The 26,432-nt window shown below is 38.5% G+C and overlaps 1 protein-coding gene across 1 annotated transcript in view; it reads left to right on the plus strand.

The window, feature by feature from the left end:
• Positions 1-26,432, plus strand: part of clstn2a (calsyntenin 2a) — a 369,961-nt gene that overhangs the window by 202,822 nt on the left and 140,707 nt on the right. Inside the window, exon 3 of the mRNA XM_057857289.1 lies at positions 24,226-24,421. Coding sequence (XP_057713272.1) covers positions 24,226-24,421 — 196 coding nt within the window. The remainder of the gene's footprint in view (positions 1-24,225; positions 24,422-26,432) is intronic.

Genomic DNA, 26,432 nt, shown 5'->3' on the forward strand with positions numbered 1-26,432 from the left:
TAACAATAAATCCACAAATGGCATTATTAACATTCTTTCTGTTAAAGTGATCCACGGATAGAAAGACTTGTAGTTTTTAAAAGACAAATGTTATGGTTATAAGTTATAATAATTTTATATTAAAACCCCTCTTCATGTTTTCGTTTTAATAAAATTTGTAAAATTTTCAATCAAAAGTAGAGTTAATATAATAATAATAAGAATAAAAATAATAGAGTGACCAAAGTCTGAGTAAGTTTTACGTGTATTTTGCATAGCTATTTTGATATGGAATGCCAGTTCATTTTGCATTGTTGTTTAAGTGTGAGAATAGGGCCTCATTACTATAGACTGAAGTGCTTTTCTTTTTGTGAACATTATTTTTTTGGAGAGATAGGAATATTATTTTTGTTGTGCTTTCACTAAATGATACTTATGTTTGTTGTGAAGAAGAAGCTTATGCCAATAAACAGCGCGGTCCAAAGAACGCCTGTGTCTACTCTCCTTTATAAAATACATATCTCTGTACATATCTTAACCAAAATACAACAAGAGACACATAATTGCCACTAAAAGAAAGAAAACTTACCGAAATATGTGTGGAGCACAAATAGCAATTTGCATTGCATTGTGCACACAGCATAAACATCTCACAACTACTAATTCTCCCACGTTTAGAAGAAATAACATTAGTATGGAACGGCGCTGCCCCCAAGCGGCCGGTGGCATTCTCGTCACTCTTAATGTCCATAAACGGCCTCATTGTAATCTGTATAAGGCAATGTGCGAGCTGGTCATTCAGTGCATGCGTTAATTGCGTCAAATATTTTAACGTGATTAATTTTAAAAATTAATTTAAAAACGCCCGTTAACGCGATAATGTTGATAGCCCTAATTTTTACCAAACATTTTAAGTCAGATGTGTGCCCAATCATGGATGAGTGGTTCAAAGCTGCCCTGCCCACTATGAAACACACACCTGGTAAGAAATGTCTTGATGAGAAGCATTGTCTGATGTGCATCATAGTTGGGTCAAAAGAGCTGTTTAAAGACCTGCGACCAAGGATTGTTGGTTTGTATAAAGCTGGATGTTCATCAATCGACAGCCAGAGAAGTCTACAAATGGAGAGAGTTTGGCACTGTTGCTTCTCTCCCAAAGAGTGGCTGTCCACCAAATATGACGCCAAGAGTTCAGCGCAGAATACTCAAAGAGGTAAAAAGAACCCGAGAATGTCTGCTAAAGACTTACAGAAATCACTAGCACAGACCAATACCTCTGTGCACACATCAACGATATGTAAAACTATGGTCAAGAATGGTGTTCATGGGAGGACTCCACGGAGGAAGCCACTGCTGTCTAAAAAAAAAACATTGTTTCTCGTTTAATATTCAACTAGAGCACTTGGATATTCCACGCATTGTTTTGGCAAAATATTTTGTGGACTAATGAAACTACAGTTGAATTTTTTGAGAGTAAAACACAACGTCATGTGTGGAGGAAAAATGAAACAGCTCACCAACATCTACACATCATCCCCACCGTGAAGCATGGTGGAGGGAGCATCATGATTTGGGGCTTTTTTTGCTGCCTCAGGGCCTGGACAACTTGCAATCAATAGTGAAAGAATGAATTCAAAAGTTTATCAGGATGTTTTGCAGGAAAACCTGAGGCCATCTGTCAAATAGTTGAAGCTAAAAAGAGGAAAGGTGTTGCAACAAGACAATGATCCAAAACACAGAAGTAAATCAACTTCAGAATGGTTTCAGAAGAACAAAATACACGTTTTGGAGCCCCATTGAACCCCATTGAGATGCTGTGGAATGGCCTAATGACAGTGATTCATGCCAAACATCCCAGGAATATGACTGAACTACAGTAGTTTTGTAGAAAACAATGGACCAAGATTAGTCCTGATCGATGTGCCAGACTAATCTGCAGCTACAGGAAGCGTCTGGTTGAAGTTATTGCTGCCAAAGGGGGGCCACAAAATATTAAATGTGATTGTTCACTTACTTATTTTTCCACCTTCTTACATTGTTTGCCCACTATCCTCATTAAAATATGAAAACCTATAAATGTTCGGGTGGTTTTAGTTAAAGCAGACAGTTTTTTCATCTGTGAGCCTTTGACAAAGATCAGATCACATTTGATGGTGATTTCATGCAGAAATGTGAGGAATTCAAAAAGGTTCAGATACTTTTTCATACCACTGTATTACTCTCTTCTACTTTAGTATATTACTGTCAGTGCTTTTATGGGAAGCACTGGACTGTCCCTCAATGATCAAATGGCCACACAATAATAGAAAAACCAGTTAGAAAATGTAAATAACTAAATTATACCTCCGTAAATGTTGAAATTGTTCAATAAACGCAAATAAATTGCACTTTAAAGTTCATTCAATCACTGCTGCTCCCTCCCTGGTCAAAAGGTTAGATAGTTAATGGCAGTTGCCTATGGTGGTTCGTCCTCTCAAAAACAACAGAAAGCACAATCACGCTTGAATTCACATTCGAGTAAATGTGTTTCTGTCTGACATTTCCTTTGGGAGGTTTGAACTTAATTAACATTCAGAGATAAAATGTTAACATCTCCCTCTTGATGAGTGATTTTATCAATCCCCCCCCCTATTTTTTTAACAGTCTCACCCTGTAGTTATTCAGATGTGAAACAATTAGAGACATGTTAACAAGATGATAAAAGTGATGATGTTCAACAAAGACTAGCAAATATTCTGCATAAATCATTGATTTGTTTACCATGATTACAGTGTACTGCAGTTGCATTTTGAAAAGACGCTTAAAGATATGCAAAATTGTAATAGTAGTTGTTGCCATTGGCGATGGTAGTCGTCTAGTGTGTAAATGTATGATTGCAAAAAATTAAATTTTGATTGATTAGCAAAATCTCCTTATATCCTTATATTCTCCTATTATTTATTTCTTTCACAAAAAATGTTAATAATAATTAAATTATATTTACAGTTAAAAAATATTCTTTTTTATGAAAGAATAGATATGAAAAACATTAAACTATAAAAAAAAAAAAAAAAAAAAAAAAAAAAGATTTTTGCTGATATATTTTTTGAGAGGTTGACCGATATGGGATTTTAAAATGCAGATGCTGATACCGATATCTGAAAGAAATGTTCAGCCGATTGCCGATATCCAAAGCCCACCCGTCTCATCAGACCATCCATAGGACATGGTTCCAGTAATCCATGTGCTTCTTGACCTGTCTTCAGCAAACTTTTTGCGGGCTTTCTTGTGCACCATCTTCAGAAGAGGCTTCCTCCTGGGGTGACAGCCTTGCACACCAATTTGATGAAGAGTGCGGCGTATGGTCTGAGCACTAACAGGCTGACCCCACACCTCTTCAATATCTGCAGCAATGCCGACAGCACCCCTGTAACGAGTCACATGACATTTTGGAGGGAAAATGACAAGCAGTACTCAATTTGGACATTTAGGGATGTACATAGTTTCTATGGGGTGTACTCACTTTTGTTGCCAGGAGTTTAGATATTAATGGCTATATTTTGAGTTATTTTGAGAGGAAAATAAATGAACTCTATTATATAAGCTGCACACAGACTACTTTTTATTGTGTCATTTTGTCAGTGTTGTCCTCTGAAAAAATATACTTCAATATCTGCAGAAATGCAAGGGGTGTACTCACTTCTGTGATACATATAATATAAATCTTTTCATTCTTACGTCTTTCACTGCGATTGATGATGATAGACGTCCAGTCATGTGGCTTTTTCATCCTTCTGCTGTCGTAAGATGTCCACTTCCTTAACTAGCCCTAATGAGCTGTTTTGCCACAAGACGATTGGATGAGTGATTGTTATGTGTGACTGTCACTGTTGCGCTTGCCGCAGCTGGCAACAACAACATCCTATTGTTGCTTCATCGTGGTTTCTCGGTAGACATCAGCCCTAATAAGAGCATCCAGACTGACGTAACCTCCAAGAGCACCCAGACTGTTTGATGTTGTGCAGACCTGCATCCCCATTAGCTTACAGACTGAAACAACCCCACAAAAACCCCACATAAGAAGAACGGGGAAGGAAAAATGAGGCAGACAAAGTTCCAATTCCCCCTCTACCTATCTGGTCACTTCAGTCTTGATTTGACCTTTGTTTAGCCATGTTAAGCCTACCTTGAATCGTATCTCTCCTCTCCCACCTCCCTTTGCCTCGCCTGTAATGGTAATGCTTAATCTATTCTTCAGTCACATTTCACAGCCCCTGCTTTGTCAGGTCTAACAGTCTAATTAGCACCATTTGAAGCACACTGACAGATTGTTGCTGTGAAAAACATAGTGAGAAAACACAGTCCAGAGCTTTCACCAGGGAGTAACATTGGATTTTTCAATTACAAATTCGTATTCTCTAAGGGTACCATCAGTAATCATCAACTATTTTGATTAAAAATGTGACCGAAAATTCAGTACCGAAAACTTTCGGCCGAAAAGAAATCAAATTGCATTTCCGGTTTTCGGTTAAAAGGCCAAAGGTTTACCACCGAAAAGTGTGTAGAACCTTAGTCCTCTTGTGATGACATAATCAAAACATGGTGAGCTAACACTACTGGCTCACAGCCAACATGTCCGCAGTCTGGAAGTATTTTTAGGTGTTAAAGAAATATATCAATTTCAGTTATCAAACATATCAAATTAAATGAAGGAAAATAAAATAGATTTGTTGTTCACGATGGAGCGCAGCCTAACCATAACCCTTCTATCATTGTTTGCACGCTATCCTCATTAAAATAATAAAACCTATAAATTTTTGGGTGGTTTTAGTTAGAGCAGATACTGTATTTTCATCTGTGTGATTTTGACAAAGATCAGATCACATTTGATGGTGATTTTATGGAGAAATACCACTCTATCCAGAATATACCAAGCAAATTTTATTGTCATCTGTCCCAGGATAACAGAGAAATAGCCAAAATTTGATGGTGTACACACCAACAACATTAGGACAATCTGTAATAATAACAATAATAATAATGTTAACGAGTACAACATGATTCGATTTTATGTGATAATTTTGATTCAATTGATTGATGCTGCCAGTCCAAATGGATTGGACGTCTATCGTCATCAACGGTAACTGAGATTTTTGAGCGGACAACTAAAAATGCTAGCAAGCGCATTAACGTTCATCAACAAAAAAAATTCTTTTTGTAGTCGTGTCACGTTCGCATTTTGATTGTAGGGGAATAGATAACCTTAGTGTGCCGGCATGCGCGTGACTGCGTGATGTGGCGCTTTCTCACCCTGAGGTCAAGCGGTTGGTGAGACCAACTCCCAAATGCAATTAAGCGCTGACCCATTACGAGTCAACCTGCTGAGACTGATGAATTGCCTCTGCATCTCACTTTTGAGATGACAGGATGTTCAGTCTTTTCACATCAAGAAAAATGCTACTGAGGACCAAATACAACAAAACGAAATGTGTGAATACATCTTTAAATATATACTTAAATGTGTCATTAATTAAATAAAATGGGATTTAATTTTCTTTAGTCATTAAAATAAGTGTTGTTATATGACAGCCCTTTTAATTTTTGTCTGTCTTTTGGACGAAAAATACTTATCATTCATATTTTAGTAATTTTTAAAATGATTTGGTCTTCGTCTAGTTTTAGTCGACAGTTAATCAAAATGTTTTCGTCTGTAAAATTTAACGTATTAGTCCCAAAAAACGGTCTCTAACAATTTCAAATGAACATAGACAGATGAGCACATATTGTGGCATCTACCAGCAAAACGCCAACTTTGTGGTGATGATACACAATCAGCAGAAAAAGCTGTACATTATTTTTAATTAAATCTACCTAGAAGCCACCAACTGTATGTAAAAAAAAGGAAAAAAAAAGTTGTCTGAGCATTTAACATTAGAGGCGTGCGAAATTTCCGATTCTTAGATTATTCGCGATTCGGCTGTGGAAGATTCGAGAACGATTCACAACCATCCAAATTCCGATTATTGAATTATACCAGGTAAAGCAGAACTAAAACACAGTCAACGCAGTCTTCGGGACGCAATGAGGAACGGACCGAGAGCAATTATCATGTTCAACTCATGCCGCTAGATTAAAAAAACAAAAATGCCTGACTGCGGCCGACAGCTGGTTCAAACAACGCCCAGTTGCTAGTTGCTACAAACATACGGCCACATACGGCTATAGTAGATATCCCATATTTGCGGAACTAGATGCTAAATGACAGACGACGGCAGTGTTAGGACATATAAAAAGAACTAGATGCGAAATGACAGGCTTGCCGTTTAGTAGTTGCCGCGTTGTTAACAGCTGCCATCTTAAAGCAGTAGATTTCTCTAGAAGGCTCTGTTGTAGCGAACCTAATTAACTTTTTATCTGAAATACTCCTAAATCAGCAAAATCTTGACTTGAATCTATCTTTAAATAATGAAACAGTATTAAAACTTTTACATGTTGTAAGTAAACAGAAAGGAAATTATGGAATAACGGGAGCAATATTATCAACTTTAACGGTTGATTCACATCATTAAATTAATTGAATGTAGTTTAAAGCTGCTGATACAGAATGGGGACTTGAGTATTTTATTTAATGTTTTTAACTGTTAACTTGATACTTAAATATTAGTTTGGTTTAGCCTAACAGGATTTTTAAAACTATTTTGGAACTAATGCAAAAAAAACATAAAAAAAAAAAAGGGGGGGGCGGTTGTTTGACATCAATAATTGATTTATAATCGAATCGGAGCCTCTGAATCGTAATCGTAATTGAATCGTTAGGTACCCAAAGATTCCCACCTCTATTTAACATCATCTAGACTTACCAGATTGACCAAAAAAGCTAAGTGGCTCTGCTTTCGACTGACCAGTGTTTTAAGAGGACGATTGCCATTCTGAAGCTAATGGTAACGCTAATGTTACGCTAATGCTACAATTTACATTTAGCATCTGATGAACACTCAGCATAGACGTTCAAAGGCAAAAGCAACATTGCATATTCTCTCTTGCCAAGTTAAAGAAAACAAATCTTATTGTGTTTCCAAACAAGTAAGATGAAGCGCAGCCTAGCTTGAGACATATCCTAAACTCCGGTGAGGAGAGCCAGGAAGAGGCGCAACACATCTCACATGAGTGACTCGACCCAAACACTGCCACGACGCAAGCTGACGTACTACACGTACAACATGAAAATATCACGCATTGTGAACATATGACAGAAACGATATTCTAGTCTCCCAAGCAACGTTTTTAGCTCGTCATTGTCACGTCATTGTCATAAAAAAATTGTTAGTTGACGAAAAATTTTAGTTATTGTCCTTGTTGACGAAAACAACACTGATTAAAATACTACTCATTTTAATGTTTAAAAAAATATACGTTAGAATCAGTTATTTTATGGACGTGTTGCCGCCAATCCAATCCATTTTTACTTGGAGGGGTGAAAGAACAAACATTTTTGGTAACACTTTATAATAACTATCCGTTATAACGAGTTAATAGATAATTAGTGAACTATTAATGAATAACTATCCATTATAACTAGTTAATAGATATTTAGTAAACTGTTAAAGAATGTTTTATTGTTAATTTGTTAAGTGTTTGCTCACAGTTGAATAATTTATAATGATGCCTTATAAATAGTTAATACAGTATATCATAAATAAACTGATGGTTTATGAGTAATAGATTACTTGCAAGCTCTATTGCAATGATTTATACCCATAAATTAGTAATACACTACTAAAACGCTATTAGTAACTTAAGCCCCTTTCACACACTCCGAAATACTCGGAATATCTTGGGATTTAACCGTGCAGCAGTTGTATGTGAAAACAATTTCCCGGGTCGACTGACATCGAGATTACGCCGACATTTCATGGGTCACGTCTTAGTATAATGTCAAGGACTTTCCCGGGAAGCCATGTGCTCGAAAGCAGGCATTAAATTCCCGGGCCACAGCACGATGGCTGATGACGTAAATATCGGGGCGGGCCAACCGTCACTTCCTCCCTCTTTGCAGTAAGATGAAAAGCGGGAAACAAACATCGCATTTATCAACATAGCAAGATGGAAATACCTAAATTAAACTGAAAAACTAACAAAATTAGATGGTTACAGTACACGATTGTAGAGCCAAGGAAGAAAATCCATCGTCCATCTTTGGAAATGTGTGGTTTATTTTGTTTGCTGATGTTAGGGTCCACTACAGCGGAAACAAGGTTGTATGCGTTCAATGGTTTATTAAATACAAAAATACACGCGATCATGGAAAAGGGGGGATTACACAATGCTTTTGTGACGGTAAAACCGAGGAAGAGAGTCCATCATCTATCTTTAGAAATCTGTTCTTTTTATTTTGACGATGTTAGCAATGTTCCCTCTAATTTTTCATGTGTCAGAGCAGACACACAAGCTCCCTGAGCACACTGCGGACCACAGTGAGCAACATCAGAGGTGTACAGGGTTGGCCACTCACCAGTATCACGCCTGTTCAAAACCTTGGATCAGAGGTTACATGGCTTATTTAAAGAATGAAATGACAGCAGCAGTTTTCATTAGTTTACTTTTAATTATATTGATTTGGCCGACTTAAAATGAAAAAGACCAAAATCTTGGTGTTCATAAGATACTATGTTATATGTGAGAGTCCTGCTTTAAACATAGGAAGAGTCTAGTATAGGGAGTAGTCAGTACTAGGGCCAGATTTGGTGTGGTAAAAATGTGGAGGGCCGACCTTGGCTGATGTTCTTTACGTAGAACAATATATTTAAGCAAATTTTAGCAAGCCATTCCTTGTGTCACATTTGCTTTATTATTTTTTTTAATTAATAATTTCAACAATCTCATAACTAGCCTTTGTGGTATTCTCATTCGACTCTTGGGCTCGTGTGAAATACTGCTGCTGTAAAATTAAACTAGCTTCAAGTTGCTTCAATTTCTCGCTACGTATCTTCCCTGTAATCTTGTTGTACATGTCAGTGTGTCTTGTTTGGTAATATCGCCTCAAATTGAACTCTTTAAAAACAGTGACTGTCTCTTTGCAAATGAGGCAGACAGGGTTATTGCGTATTTTAGTGAAGAAATAGTCCAATTTCCAGCTATCCTTGAAGCGTCCGCCGTCGCAGTCAACTTTTTTTGTCGTTGATTGTCGCCATTTTAGAAAATTGGGAGTAAAGAGTCACACGGGGTAATGTTGCTTAGAGTGCTGCTGCTTTTTAGTGGGTAAATGAGGAGCAGCATTTAGTGTGTAAGCTACTTCATATGCTGGTAGCAGTACTGCTGACCAATTTATTAAGTGTGTGTGCGGGCCAGACGTTATTGATTTTATGACAGAGGCTGGGGGCCGGATTAAATTTGACCAAGGGCCGCATTTGGCCCCCAGGCCGGACTTTGGACATGTCTGATCTGCTATATCTATTATTGTCGTAACATCACCAGCTTCGTCAGGTTTTTAATTATTTTATTATTCTAAATTATTTTATTTATTATTTTATTTCAGAACTTGTGCAACACAACACGCCTACCGTTCGCTGTAGTTGACGCCAAAAACAACAGGGCATTAAAACTGAAAGTAAAATCTCTACCACACGCACCTATCTTACTGTCACGTCAGCCACACGGTGCGTTCAGGTACAGCACGCAAAACACATCCGCCACATTAGAACCTGATTCGTTACATTATTACAGGAATTATTATTAGATTTTTTACTCATAATTTATTTGTTTTGCTATGTGTAATTGCCACTTGTAATAGTACCAGGAATATTTATTAAGAATTTAGTGTAGGTGTTCAGGCTGTGAAAAGAATTAATAGAATTATAATATATTCTTATGGGGAAATCCTGCTCAACATGTGACCATTTCAACATACAAACAAGGTCTTGGAACGAATTAACTTCATATGTAGAGGTACCACTGTATACGTATAATTATAATTGAGACCTATATGTGGACGTCAGCTCTTTTAAAAAATTTTTTTTAACTAAGAATAGTATTCCTATATTCACATGTTTTTCTCCTTAGACGGCCATTATTAAGAATGTTTGTTCCTCACTTACCCTCCCGAGGTGAGCTCGCGAACCAGTTGAAATATTTACTCACGGGAGCCGAATGATAAGCGGTGTAAAAAAAGGAGAAAGTGTCACATTTCTCCTCAAAACCCCTTTAACAACAACTTAAAGTTTGTAGACGGCAATGAAAAGTTCCTTCCACGTCACACTGTGCGTTTGGATGCAAATCCATTTTCTGCTCCGTCCGTCGTGACAAATATTTGGGGATTCAATTTTACAGCGGAAGGCAGTGGAGTTATGCCGGGGAGCACTGAATAAGTGGAAAATGTGTGGATGCGTATGGAAATTGTAGAGAGATTTTCATCTGGCCTCTTCCTGAGTCAGCAAACACGTACTTATGCATACACATGCATCCATTTCATTTCTTGCCACTTAGCTGGCTTCTCAGCAGTTCCCCCCCAGGGAACACTTCAAATTCACTCACTTGAAATTTATGGATGAAAGCCAGTCTAATCTTTGGGCCGGTACATCACAGGGGAAAAGGTTGCTTTTCAAAGTAAACACAATAATTGTGTTGTGTGGGTTCACCACTAAGGTAAGAGGCAAGCTAATGACAGTAATGGGAATATAGAAGCAACAGATACAGTATTTTGATATTTCAAATTCTTTTTTTGTATGTTTCTGTGAAGTCATTGCTTGCTATTGACAACAATAGATGTTCAATTTTGTTTAAATTGGGATGGCTGGCTGTGAATGGTGTCTTTCTGTGCCATTAACGGCGCTAGACGTCCATTTAATTTTGAATGGGAGGTGTATAAATTCGAAAAAAGTTCCATTGCATTCTTGCAATGCATTTTAATATTAAAATGTCTGAAAAAACTTCTCCTAAAGCGTAAAGTTTTATTTATTTATTTTTTTTTTTGGGGGGGGGGGGGTCATTCTTCAAATTTTAAAGTTTTTCCATTGTGAAATTTAAGTTTGGTGAATTACTAAAGCTGCTATTGTTATCCTCAAAATTGTCCAAAACCTATTTTTGAGCATCTATTAGCCATTATTTTATTTCATTTACAGTTTTTACAGTTTTTCTCAATTGCTTTGGTACATTTCTCAGATCAGACTTGCAATTCTTAAAACTACTTGTTCAATCCTCACAACATTGCATCACTGGTCCACATAAAAAAATCAGTTTCTAATTCCTTTGAGCAGTTGCAGATGTTTTTGTGCATACATGCACATGATTTTGTTCCATTCCTTCCATTTCCTGCATTATCTGTTGCATCGCCATTATGGTCAAAATGGATGATCATGGTTCTCTATTGAATAGTCTCACCACCCACAACATCTAGTCTTTACTTCATTGCATCAGCCTTGACAAGAAAAATGGATGAACATCTTGCCAGAATATGTCAACATGTGTGTGCTTATTTCTAAGAATTTTCATTATTTATTTTACGTAACTTTTTCCAACCTGCCAAAATTTGTAATCGTTTGAGACAATGTGAGTTTCCAACACGCCAACATAATCAGGGAATGGTTTGCAACACACAAGAGAATGGTATTGAAGTTCCTATCACTACACTCCCCATTCCTCAATCCCGTAGAAGAATAGCAAGTGTATGATCGCCAGCCTCACAATCAAATGACTCTCCTATATGCCATGAATGCAGCATGCAGTGACATCACAGCAGATGCCTGCACAGGCTGGGTAAGGCATTCAAGAAGATTCTCTCCACGCTGTATAGTAAGAGAAGATATCCGTTGTGACATGGATGAAAAATTGTGGCCAGAGAGGAAAGTCAAGATGTGGAGAAAGAATAAGTGAATAATCCTGACGGAATATGAAGTTTAGTTGTGCCAATTGTCTTATGTTCACGTATCTAATTTGGCTTTTAGATTTCTTTGTGATACTCAGTGCTGTCTTTTGCCTTCTGTATTACAATGACATGGTCTATCAAGACATTGTAAAAACAGTACAAGTGTAAACGGAATCTTGTCCAGTCTTCTTCCACACACAAAGGTGTAATTTACTAACAATTTTCATCAAAACTTACGTAAACCATCTTTAGCAATAGAGCCTTCCACCAGAGTAACTGTTATATTAAGAGCATGACAGAGCAATTTGACTGTCTTGTCTGTACACAATGAAACAAGGACATGTCATTCTGGCAGTACTGACATGTTCATTGACACAGAAATATAATACAGGAATTCAGGACAATGGCTTTTACAGGTAATCCACTACAGGTAATTGCTACTTGTGCGACATGCTGTGAGGATTGAACAAATAGTTTTGAGAATTTCAGTTCTGATCTGGGAAACGTACCAAAGCAGTTGAGAAAAACTAACCGAAATTAACCAAAAGGTGGACAAAACTGTAAATTTTCTCCTGTTTTATTTTAGTTTTGTTGTTTTTGTTGTTAATTTAAGATAGGAAAAACAATTTTATTATCAATTTTTCTTTTTAATTTAGTGTTATCTTTATAAGAAAAACAACAAAAGACAAAACAGTAAACATTAATTTTTAAAAATATTTAATTTTCAGTTTTTTAATTTCAAAATATAAAAGGAACAACCAGTAAAAATGGTCAAATTTTATATTATACAGATAGTCGCCTGGGTTACAAACGAGTTCCGTTCCTACGCTGGCGATTAGGGATGGCAACCTTTGGGTACTTCACGATACAATACAATTTACTATACAAAGCTCACGATACGATGATCTTGCGATATGGGGATACAATGATTATGGATACATTGGTCAGGAAATCATTCTAAGATATTCTTCAAAACAGCTAATCATCGTAAACATCTTCATCCTTCTTCTGTAAGTTTATCACTAGTAGACATCTAATCTATTTGAACTGGGAGGGTGGCAGTAAATGAATGCCTCCCACTTCTAACGAGCCCCTCCCACTTCTATAGCCGTCAGTGGCAGCCAATGCCAGGCAGCGAGGTAATTTTGTGCCCTTTAAGGTCATGCTATCCTCAATGAAATATAAAAACCTATAAATGTTTGGGTGGTTTTAGTTAAAGCAGACACTGTTTTTTCATCTGTGTGATTTTGACAAAGTATTCGATGGTGATTTTATGCAGAATTGTGAGAAATTCCAAAAGGTTCAGATACTTTTTCATACCACTGTATTTTTCTATCGTTTCATTTCACTTCACTTCAATGGTAAGTGTACCCCTTTTCCCTTTTTTTTTCACCACCTGGACTAACGTTCTTGGAACCTATGTTGATTTCTCTCACAGGAAAATCATCCACGTGTCCGTCTTGCATGTAAACAAAGTAACTGCGGCGCTACCATAAATCGTCGTATTTCGAGCGTGTCGTCGGGTGTAGAAACAAATGGGGAGTCAAATTTTACGTCAGATGTCGAAAAGATCGTGTGTCGAAGCAATCCTATGTCGAGGTTCCACTGTGTTTATTTTCAATGTTAACGTCAACCACCGTCAATGGCAGCCAATGAGTAGAGGGAAAGCAAAGCAGTACAGAGCCAAATGTATCATTAGCTCCAAATGAATACGACAGAGCCATGGGAAGGATAATAGAAATAAATTGTCGGCGGAAGGAAGCTTTGACATTATATTTGGAGTGACAATCTACTTTCCCAATTAGTGGCTAGCCTGTGGGGCACATCCACCTTAATCAACTTTTAGTTGTTAACAATGTGAGATATCACTTCTAATCAGGAAAGTCAAACTGCTGCTAAAATAGCACTCAATTGAAAAATACTAATGCGCTCAGACAAGTCATAATGTTTCCAAACTGACAAAAAAAAAAAAGTTTAATTGAATGATATTAAATCATCGTATGACCTGATGGAGGACCACTTGTTTTCAACTCCGCCAGTAGGCGGAGGTTTTGTATTCACGTCTGCATGTCTGTCTGTCTACTTGTTGGTCTTTTTGTGTTCAAGAACAACGGATAAATGATCAAACTTGCAAGATATGTTTGTAATATGAGGCGGAAGATGTTAATAAATTTGGGGATAATGCGATCAAAGGTCACAGATTTGTTAGTATTTGTATGGAGAGGCTTCACTAGGTTTTAAGAACGGGGGGGCTTAGCCCCCAGGAGTTACACAGGATGTAAGTGAACGTAGCATACAAGCACAAACAGCTCACAAATAATGATAACTTTATATATTTATATATTAGGGCTGTCAAAATTATCGCGTTAACGGGCGTTAATTAATTTTTTAAATTAATCACGTTGAAATATTTGACGCAATTAACGCATGCACTGAATGACCAGCTCACACATTGCCTTATACAGATTACAATGAGGCCGTTTATGGACATTAAGAGTGCAGAGAATGCCACCGGCCGCTTGGGGGCAGCGCCGTTCCATACTAATGTTATTTCTTCTAAACGTGGGAGAATTAGTAGTTGTGAGATGTTTATGCTGTATGCACAATGCAATGCAAATTTCTATTTGTGCTCCACACATATTTCGGTAAGTTTTCTTTCTTTTAGTGGCAATTATGTGTCTCTTGTTGTATTTTGGGTAAGATATGTACAGAGATATGTATTTCATAAAGGCGAGTAGACACAGGCGTTCTTTGGACCGTGCCGTTTATTGGCATAAGCTTCTTCTTCACAAGAAACATAAGTATATATGTAGTGAAAGCACAACAAAAATAATATTCCTATCTCTCTCAAAAAAAATAATGTTCACAAAAAGAAAAGCACTTCAGTCTATAGTAATGAGGCCCTATTCTCACAGTTAAACAACAATGCAAAATGAACTGGCATTCCATATCAAAATAGCTAGGCAAAATACACGTAAAACATACTCAGACTTTGGTCACTCTATTATTCTTATTTTTATTCTTATTATTATTATATTAACTCTACTTTTGATTGAAAATTTTACAAATTTTATTAAAACGAAAACATGAAGAGGGATTTTAATATAAAATTACTATAACTTATAACCATAACATTTGTCTTTTAAAAACTACAAGTCTTTCTATCCTTGGATCACGTTAACAGAAAGAATGTTAATAATGCCATTTGTGGATTTATTGTTACAAAAAACAAATACAGTACTTATGTACAGTATGTTGTATGTATATAGCCTTGTGTCTTATCTTTCCATTCCAACAATAATTTACAGAAAAATATGGCATATATTATAGATGGTTTGAATTGCGATTAATTACGATTAATTACGATTAATTAATTTTTAAGCTGTAATTATTTGTAATCGCTGGCATTGTCCACAAGAGAGGGTAGGTTGATGACGGGGTTGTTGTTGTCTCTCTTGTCTACACACAAATAAAACCATAGAGGCAAATGCCATGACTTTCATTCACAGCACAGTAATAATTTGGGCACATATGTAACAAAAATGGCTGTAATTTCAAACCCTGAAAAATAAAACAAATTTCTTGAATTTAAGTTATATCTGGGTCACGCTAATTTACCTTACACACACATGGACACAAACATATATCCAAACATTATAGTACATAACATAATTACATAAATACAGTACAGGCCAAAAGTTTAGACACACCTCATTCAATGAAACACAAATGAAAGTCCCAACCCCATTGATAAAGCAATACATTCCACTAATTAACCCTGAAAAGGCATACCTATGAGAAACACAGCTGATGCTCCAGAAGAAAGTCACGCCAAAGATGGTGGTAACAAGAGTGCACACTTAACTCTACTAGGACTTTCACAATGCATTTCAGACTAACTAGCTAGCAGCAGTGCTATTTTAGAGCTGGGATGTAACTTTTGACTTCAAAATAACAAAGGTAAAACGTGCACAACGACCGACTGCGAAAAAAAAAATGTAGTACCGACTGCTAGCAATGTCACAGGGAAAATGCGGATGGGATTTTCAGAGATGTGGGCGTTCTCTATGTGAACGGTGGGTTTCGACTCTGCAGTTTATGTGTACCGGTAGCTTGAATTAACGATGGAAGTCAAGAGTGCGGTGTGACTTGCTTTTAATCTAATAAAAGTCAGAAAAAGCCAATCCTCCGGTTAAACATGGCTTTGACAATGTGCCCCTATTCAAAATGCAATGCGATTTTTTTTTTATACATGAATGCATGCGTGGAAATTACTTTTTCCAACAAAACTCTCCGCAGCCAAATGGCATCATCGACATCCACACAGAAAAGGGGAGAACTAATAAAGTGCACTCAACTTAACGGAGAAGGGGTCGCAATAATAACTGACATAGGGGAAAAAAACAACATACAAACAAAAAGTTCCAACTTTGAAAAAGGATTGACGAAAATAAAATAAAATAGAAAATATGAAAACAACCAAAATTTGTGTATTTATAAAATGGAGACATACAATATTTGCTAGTTTGATATACCCGTTACATCTATATGAACAAGTGGAATGGATTGGATAGCCACGCACTGAAGGGGCTCTCTACCTTACTCTTTGAAGTAAAGGGAAACTGACAGATTTACAGTATGATCATATTTAAAGTGCGTACGACAGGATTAAAAAAAAAAAGGTACTAAATAGCGTTATTATGTGAATTAGAACCATATTTTGAGACGATTTGACTTTATACAACAATTTGGCAAAGCACAGATGACGTGAAATCAGTCTTTTAATCCGCCGTTTAGCCACGCCTACCATTATAGGGCTCTAGCGTCCCCAACAGGTAAATGACATCGGCAGGGTAATTGTTTAATCTGATTTACAATTCAGCCCATTGAGGGGGAATCATTCAGAATGAGGAAAATGCGACGAAGAGATCCGCAAAATGTCATTGTTTCAGTCTCTCTACTCCAATATTTTTACAGGATATTCTTTTCATCCAAGTATTTTTTCCCCAATTGCTAAATAAATGGTATGGTCATGAGAAATTACAGTCTTGTGCTAAATGGAATATGAAATGATAAAAATGCATTTATTCAGTACGACATGCCAAAATTACTCCATAATGGTCAAAACTGTCAACTTCACCTTTACTGTCGCACCTCCCGAACGATATTTTATGCCACCGTAGTTAGTCAGGATTTTGTCGTTTCCCTGCCTTGGCTTCGGAGAATGTAAAAAACAAGAGGCGTGACAGCTAGCCGACATGCTAAACCAAACCGTGTGACGTCTCAAAGTCTTATTTTCGCTTTCTGAAGCGAAAAATCACAAGAAAATAGCTTGGATCATTTCACATGGCGGCGGGGTTGTCTAATGGCTTCGCCGATCGGCAAACCACCCGGCGGCGAGCAAGTTAAAGCTCGTTGCCCTGCTACGGACAGGAGAGCTCGCCGGGGAAGCAGCTAGAGAGTACCGCCGGACAAACCGGCTGACATCTAAGGAGCGCGCAGCTGTCACATGGTCACCACGAATATGGCGTAAAATAATGCTTTACTACAAGGCAAAGACATAAATAGAGAGTGGCTTGCAGTTATTTTTCAGCTAACATGGCAGGATATGTTTGAGGAGAACTTCTCTACATGTCAGTCCATGATCAAAAGTAAGTAAATAGTCCTTTAAAAAAAGTTTGTAGTGTTTACTTTTTAATTGCTGTATTTGCTAGCCTGGCTCTGCCAGACTATTCTCCCTGTATTTTTCAAACACTGAGAGAAATAGTCTGGAACCCCTCCCATTAACGGCCTTTTCGAGCAGATACAAAATCAATCGACAAATCAGATTCGTTTATTTGCGTCACGTGTTCTTCACAAGCAACGTCACTCTTGCGCGTCGACAGTCGTCCCTTCAGCAACACAGACGGTGAACGGCAGAGCCGAGAATATGTTCCAATCCACGGTAAAATCAGTTTTAAATGACCAAAAACACATCGACACGAGTCACTGACAACAATCTGTCTCGCGCTAGCCATGTCGAATAAACTCCGCTCTCTTCGTATGTTTACTTCCGCGCGCAAGTCCGTCATCCTGAAGTCGCCATTTTTCTAACGTCACGTCTGCCCGTCGCTGATTGGTCCACTCCGCTGTCTGTATGCTGTGGCTTGCTCCGCCCTGGAAATTGTTTCCGTGGGAAGGGTGGCCAGACTCAATAGCTGGAACAGCGTTGAGTCTGGTGTACCAGGCTAGTATTTGCGGCAATTTTTAACACAATGTTGCAATTTCTGATGGGGCTGAAAATTTGACTGAACACCGGGCACATGAAGAGGGAAATAGGCTGAGTATAGAGGGGGGTGTGCAAACAAGCTGCCAGTCGTCGGGCGAGTGGCATTCTGGACAATCAGCCACAAAATGCAAGCCACCTCCGTATTAAAACGTGTGCCATGATCCCAGTATTTGACATAATACAAAATACGATATTTACTCACTTCCTCGTAAGTCCAATGGTCCCACAGTAGTAGGGCTTGTTTTGGCCAATATCCGCGGTGACCGGGAACTTTTTGAAACCCAAAAAGGCTCACATGCCTTTCCCTGGTGCAGCAACAATTTTCTTTAGCCGTTTGGCTGGCGTGATGCGAAAAATAAACAAATTAATCCGCAAAATCAGCTGAATGTGCAGTCCATCTGCATGCTATAAAGCAATGCTGTATTGTGAGATGCTGACCCGCGTGACGTCACATTCGCATTCATCCTAAACCTGAGACTGAAGCTAGAAGTCACTCATTTTCATGGCGAGGGATTCAAAAATTCAACATATAAAACGATCGCTTCCAAACACATTCAAGCGGTCCATTTCATTCTAGAGCATAAAACACCGTGTGAAATATGAAATAAACATGCTTTTTGGTGTTGTCAGGGAAGCTCAAGTTTGAACTCCAAGACAAGTATCAACAGATAACAAAATGAGAATAATGAATCGAACAGCAAAGGATTGCCTGCTTCGAAGACTTTATAAACATGATATATCACGGGTACAAAATGATGTGACCCAGCCATGAGCTGAGATCACCCAGAAAGTACGAAGCTGTACAATAGAAGCTGGACATTTATGCTGTTAAGAAGGGCGCTCCCGAAGCGCACCGTGAAACGAAACTAAGAAATGAAACTCATCATCGCATAAAGCTGGGTATTTTTCCATACAAAAACATCTTTGAGCTGAGACCTTGAGCACCAGTCCCTGCTAGAACGAAGATAAGCTTGGTCTGATAAACTACAGTCACTCATTGTATTCATTCAGGGCATATTGGAAAACAGGAACATAACAGTCCATATTTGGGCATATGGTGATATCTACGATCGTCAAGGCCATGAGAAGGCATACTCAAAAATATTACAACAGATTAATATAACAATGATACTCTATGCTATAATGTTCTCATGAAAGCATAACAAATGCATACAAAATATGATGTATAATGGTTGTGTTTTTAGCGTGAATAAAATTCTATCACAGGTGTCATACGCACTTTAAGTTAATAATGACATGTTATATGATGATTGATTTAAACTAAAATTCTGGCAACTTCATAGTGAATATAACAGCATTTTTTGTGATTTTTTTTATTCAACATCAAAATATTCAGGAGGGCTTAAGAATATTTTAAGGGGGCTGAAGCCCCTCTAAAATAGGCCTAACGATGCCACTGTTTGTAGGTTTGTCTCCCTAGATTACCAGGTTTCAATATATTTTCACATCTGATCTGATTTGTCTATTAACGTCAATGACAACAAAAGGGTTCAAATGTATTTTGGTCCATATTTTACGGTGTCTGAAATGGACTCACTGGATTCGTATTGTATTGCTTTAGCATTCAATTCGAATTTTAGAACGGATTCGTTAATAAATGCATCAGAAGCTGCGAGTGTATGCGTGTTTTCCCAGGCAGAGTATCAGACGGTCTTAAGCTCTGATTCCTCTGAACTAAGCTCACACCCGCCCCGCATCGTCTCATTTAATTAATGACAGCCTAACACATCATCTCTCCACTGACTGTCAAGTCTTGCTAAATGCACGGCAACAAGACACTCACACATTTTTACCTTCTTTAAGAAAGGTTGCGTTTTTAAATCGTTGTTTACTGGCTATAATCCTGAATAATTATTTGTGCAAATGTTGAAATGGATTTCGGATTAGGCTTGTCTTCCAGTTTGCAATGATCTTTAAAACTCAGTACAAATGATACACTAATTATCCACCTACTCACATCACGGCTAGCCATTTCTTGCAAATATAGGATAATTTGGAGGCAGCGGAAGGTGCAAAGAGACTAAAAACAAATGAAGGGTTTTCGAAGCTATCGGACTGCGGGTTTAAACAGGATTTTCTCTCCCGTCTCAAGGTTTTGCCGAGGTCGTGATGAGGACATTAAGTTGACTGAAGGCTAAGTTGTTTAAAAAGTTAGCTTAGTGGTGACTCTGGGGATTTTGGTCACTGCTGGAGTTGGGCTTTGATCTGATTCCATCTCTCCAGGAAAAAAGAAATCAAAACTAACATCGCCATATGGCTTACAATTGTAGCTGTTCTGGGAATCATCTTTAAAATTTCTTTTACTGTAATGATGCTTATCATTGGTGAACTGGCTATGAGTGCTCATCTTTCAGTGCCATTGAGTCAAGAAATTGTAATTTTTGTATCAATTGCTCAAACGTCCACTGCGTATCATCCATCAAGAAGAGACACGGAAATGCCCCAAATCATCAGAAACTGACCTGTAAGTGCCTTACAACCAACAGGAAGTGACATTGGCACAATATGTGTCCTGAAAATGCATTAAACCAATAGACAATGATCCATAATATACAGTAAGTGACCCCGGAATGCTCCAAAATAAAAAAGATGTGACCCAAAATGTACTTGAAGACATGACCTGGGACATTAGAAAGTGACCTCTAAGTGCCTCAAAACCAACTGAAAGTGACCTGGAATGCCCCCAAATCTTTGGAAACTTACTTGTAAGTGTCTCAAAACCAACAGGAAATGACAAATGCACAGAATGTGACCCGAAAATGCATTAAATCCATAGCAAATTATCCATATTGTACAGGAAACGAACCCGATATTCCCCAAAATCAAGAAGAAGTGACCCAAAATGTATATGAAGTGACCCGGGAATTCCCCAAAATCATCAGAAAGCGACCTCTAAGGCTACGTTCATACTACAGGTCTTAATGCACGAATCCGATTTTTTGTCATATCCGTTTTTTTGGCGTGCCCGTTCATACTGCCTTTATCCATTGAGACCGTTCAAGTATTACGCATGTGCACTAATTCGCAGTCCGACACCCGCTAAGCAGGAAGACCCGCATGCGCAGAACCATCAAAACAAATGACAGACGTCATCCGTCATTCCAGGGATATCATATTTTGCTTTTCAAAAGTTGGACACAAATAACAGACATAAATAATCCCCGTTTAGGCAAATATTCAAAGTTTATATGGATCGATAGCATGCACGCACTGTCCGTGCACGTCACACACACATACGGGCAGTTTGTCCCGACTCTCGGCCGTGGAGGCAATGTTGAAATATTGCTCACTTGGAACAGAGAGAAAACTGAGCATTCTCAGGCTTATCCTCAACCCATTTTTATTTTTTATGACTGTTGTCAAGCTCAGCTCTTCCTCAAAAGCCGTGTTCACTGCAAGCTAGGCGCTAATAACGCACAGGTGCATCGCTACGGTAACGACTCTCTCGCTATTTGATGACGTAATTGCTGCATTAAATCCGATTTGCGGGACTGGACAGTACAGACCGCCGCGACAGTCTGGGAAAATGTGGCCCAGATCGGATTTAGACCACATACGAAAGTGACCCAGATCGGATTTGAAATGGTCCCGTTCTATGCGACTTGTCACGTTCAGACCGTCAAGTTAATGCCTCACTCGAGTCGGAAAAACACGAAAAAATCGGATTCGTGCATTAAGACCTGTAGTATGAACGTAGCCCAAGTGCCCCAAAACCCATTGGAAGTGAGCTCAAACTTTGCCTTCATAAAAAATGACCCAAAATGTCAATGAAGTGACGCGGGAATGCCCCAAAATTATCAGAAACTGACTTGTACGTGCCTCTAAACCAACAAGAACTGACCTTTAACTTCCCTAAAACCAACAGGAAGTGACCAATGTACCTGAAATGCATTAAATCAATAGGAATTGATCTAAAATGTACAGGAAGCGACCCCAGAATGCTCCAAAATCATCAGACATTGACCTCTAAGTACCCCCAAAAAAATTGGAGGTGAGCTCAAACTGCCCCTTAATAAAAAAAAAGACCCAAAATGTACATGAAGTGACCCGGGAATGCCCACAAACCCTTGAAAACTGACTTGTAAGTGCCTCAAAACCAACAGGAAATGACTATGTCTAATGGCCCTAAAACCAACGGGAGGTGAAGAATGCATTAAATCCATAGAAAATTATCCAAAATGTAAAGGAAGCGACCCTTGGAATGCCCAAGAAATAAACAAGAAGTGACCCAAAATGTACATGAAGTGACCCGGGAATGCCCCAAAATCATCAAAAACTGACTTGTAAGTGCCTCAAAACCAACAGGAAATCATTTGCAGGGAATGTGATCTGAAAAAGCATTGAACCAATAGAAAATGATCCATGATGTACAGGAATGCCCCAAAATCAAAAGGAAGTGACCCAAGATATAATTGAAGTGACCCAGGAATGCCCCAAAATCATTAGAAAGTGACCTTGAAATGCCCTAAAACCAACAGAAAGTCACCTGGAATGCCCCAAATCACCAAGATGTGACCCAAAATGTAATAAAGTGACCCAGGATACCCCCAAATAATTGGAAACTGACTTGTAAGTGCCTCAAAATCAACAAGAAGTGACCCAAAATGTACATGAAGTGACCCGGGAATGCCCCCAAATTGTCAGAAACTGACTTGTAAGTGCCCCAAAAAAACAGAAAGTGACCTGGAATGCCCCAAAATCATCAAGAAGTGACCCAAAATTCACATGAAGTGACCTAGGAATGCCCCCCCGCCCCAAACCCTTGAAAACTGACTTTTAAGTGCCTTAAATCCAACAGGAAGTTCCTCTAATGGCCCTAAAACCAACAGGAAGTGACAAATGCACAGAAAGTGACCCGGAAATGCATTAAACCAATAGAAAATTATCCAAAATTTAAAGGAAGCAACCATTGGAATGCCCAAAATATTAACAAGAAGTGACCCAAAATGTACATGAAGTGACCTGGGAATGCCCCCAAACCCTTGGAGACTGACTTGGGAATGCCTCAAAATCACCAAGAAGTGTCAAATGCACAGAACGTGACCCGGAAATACATCAAATCAATAGAAAAGTATCTATATTGTACAGGAATTGACCCGGAATGCCCCAAAATTAACAAGAAGTGACACAAAATGTACTTGAAGTGATCCGGGAATGCCCCAAAATCGTCAGAAACTGGCATGTAAGGGCCCCATAACCATAAGGAATTTACCTGGAATGCCCCAAAATCATCAAGAAGTGACATAAAATGTACATGAAGTGACCTGGGAATGCCCCCAAACCCTTGGAAACTCACTTTTAAGTGCCTCATAACCTAAAGGAAATTACTTCTAATGGCCCTAAAACCAACAGGAAGTTACAAATGCACAGAAAGTGACCCGAAAATGCATTAAATCTGTAGAAAATTATCCAAAATGTAAAGGAAGTGACCCTTGGAATGCCCCCAAATCAACAAGAAGTGACCCAAAATGTAAATGAACTGACCCGGGAATGCCCCAAAATCATTTGAAAGTGACCGTTGAGTGCCCCAAAACCAATAGGAAGTGACCTCGAACTACCCCTAAATTAACAAGTGACCCAAATTGCGAATGAAGTGACCGAGGAATGCCCTGAAATTATTAGAAACTGACCTGTTAGTGCCCCCAAAACCAACAGGAAGTGACCCGGATATGCCCCGAAATAAACAGCAAGTGTCAAATGCACAGAGAGTGATCCAAAAAATGCATTAAATCAATAGGAAATGATACAAATTTTTACAGGAAATTACCCAAAATGAAAAGGAAGTTACCTGTGAGTACCCTAAAATTAACAAGGACCACAACAATAGAAATCCAATTCATTTTAAATTAGGAGTACGGGCTGTGAATACTCATGTTTTAGAGCCATTGATGACGCTAGCCCCTCCAGGTCAAAATGGATCGGATGTCTCGTGCCATCAATGGCAGCCAGCTAGTTAAATGAGTGTCCTTCAAAGTGTTAATACTACCACTTGACAGATTCTTCTTTATGGACTCAATGAAATGAGGAAAACGATTTCCGGAGCCTAGTGTTCCCCTGCTTATTTGCTTGCATCTAAAACACTACAGTAATCCATTCATTTCTTTCCTTGTCTTTTCAGGTGAAATTTGCGCTTTTAAGATTTATGGCCAGGACGTTCCCTTCGAGGCGGTGGTGTTGAATCGCACCTCGGGAGAGGGCGTACTGCGGTCCAGTGGCCCCGTGGACTGCGAGAGCCAGAAAGAATACACATTTATTATCCAAGCCTACGACTGCGGAACTGGACCCACCGGGGCCGATTGGAAGAAATCCCACAAGTCAGTACGCCGTGTCGTGTTTTAAAACTCTTTGACTACCATTGGCTGAGATGGCTGTCCAATTCATTTGGACGTCACTGAGTTAACTTGAAATATTTGGAATGATGGGAGATTAGGGGCGTTCCAAGACCTAATACAATATGGGCCACAGCGAGGCACAGGCAAAGGGGGCAAAAACAATTTTTAACACTTCTCATTAAATTTAAACTGTATATAATCTAAGCAAAATACACTGTATCACAAAAGTGAGTACACCCCTCACATTTCTGCAGATATTTAAGTATATCTCTTCATGGGACATCACTGACAAAATGACACTTTGACACAATGAAAAGTAGTCTGGGTGCAGCTTATATAATAGGGTTAATTAACCCCCCCCCCCCAAAATAACTCAAAATATAGCCATTTATATCTAAACCCCTGGCAATAAAAGTGAGTACACCGCATGGGAACTACGTACATCCCCAAATGTCCAAACTGAGTACTGCTTGTCATTTTCCCTCCAAAATGTCATGTGACTCATTACAGGAGTGCTGTCAGAATTGCTGCAGAGATTGAATAGGTGGGGTTCAGCCTGTTAGCGCTCACACCATACGCCGTACTCTACATCAAATTGGTGTGCATGGCTGTCACCCCAGGAGGAAACCTCTTCTGAAGACTGTACACAAGAAAGCCCGCAAACAGTTTGCTGAAGACATATCAACAAAGACATGGATTACTGGACTCATGGCCTATGGTCTGATGAGACGAAGATTAATTTGTTTGGTTCCGATGGTCTCAACCATGTGTGGCGGCGACCAGGTGAGGAGTACAGAGATAAGTATGTCATGCCTACAGTCAAACATGGTGGTGGGAATGACCCCCCCACCTCTTCAATGTGTGCTACAATGCTGACAGCACTTCTGTAACGAGTCACATGACATTTTGGAGGGAAAATGACAAGCAGTACTCAATTTGGACATTTAGGGATGTACGTAGTTTCTATAGAGTGTACTGACTTTGTTGCCAGGGGTTTAGTTATCAATGGCTATATTTTGAGTTATTTTAAGGGGGAAAATAAATTAACTGTATCATATAAGCTGCACACAGACTACTTTTCATTGTGTCAAAGTGTCATTTTCTCAGTGTTGTCCCATGAAAAAATATACTTTAATATCTACAGAAATGCGAGGGGTGTACTCACTTTTGTGATACAATGTACATGTTTCTGTTCAGCCATCAGTATTCAAAATCAAAGTTTTCCCTTGTTGATAATCAATTCACCAATGCTCATGTTCATCAACTCCTTCACCTCTCCCTACATTCTGCTGCTCTACTTTGTCTGGACAAAAATGGGAATATATCACTGTAACTGTTCTGCAATTAATCCGTGTTTCTAAACTGGTAGGAGGTTATAACTTAAAAGTGGTTTATGTTGCCTAGGTGGGTTACCTAGCTTACCTCTCTCATTCTTTGGTAGGTTACATCCCAAAAAAAGGCAATTAATTCATACCGATGGATTTTAGTCATTTTGGTCATATAAACAAATATCAATAAATAGCATCAGTATTATTACAGTTCAAATACCGGATACCATATTAACACAATATTAGGCAAAGCCCTTGAGTGAGGGCCTCTCACTCAAATCGCATTTAGCCTAAATGTCTTTGTATTCATAGCCACTAAGCTAAAAGACGGCAGCTAATTCGCGACTTCTATTTGCGACCAGAGTAGTTTACCGCAGTTAACTGCCTGATACCAAAAGAGTAAAGTTAAATACTGCTGCAACGATTAACCGATAAACTTGAGTATTCGATTAGAAAAAAATATTCAAATTAGATTTTGTTGTTTTGAGTACTCGTTAAATTAAAGTGACGTTGTAATGGTTATTTTGGAAGTGTTTGCCTTTAGTTTTATTGATTTGGGTGGATACACTGCCTTCTAGTCTGCCTCAAATCACATGGCTGAATCCAGGTGCTCCCTGTTAAGACCAACATTGTTTAAGCTATTTTTTTTTTTTTTTAAACATTCG

This window comes from Corythoichthys intestinalis, chromosome 14, assembly GCF_030265065.1.
Source record: "Corythoichthys intestinalis isolate RoL2023-P3 chromosome 14, ASM3026506v1, whole genome shotgun sequence".
Taxonomy (NCBI): Eukaryota; Metazoa; Chordata; class Actinopteri; order Syngnathiformes; family Syngnathidae; genus Corythoichthys; species Corythoichthys intestinalis.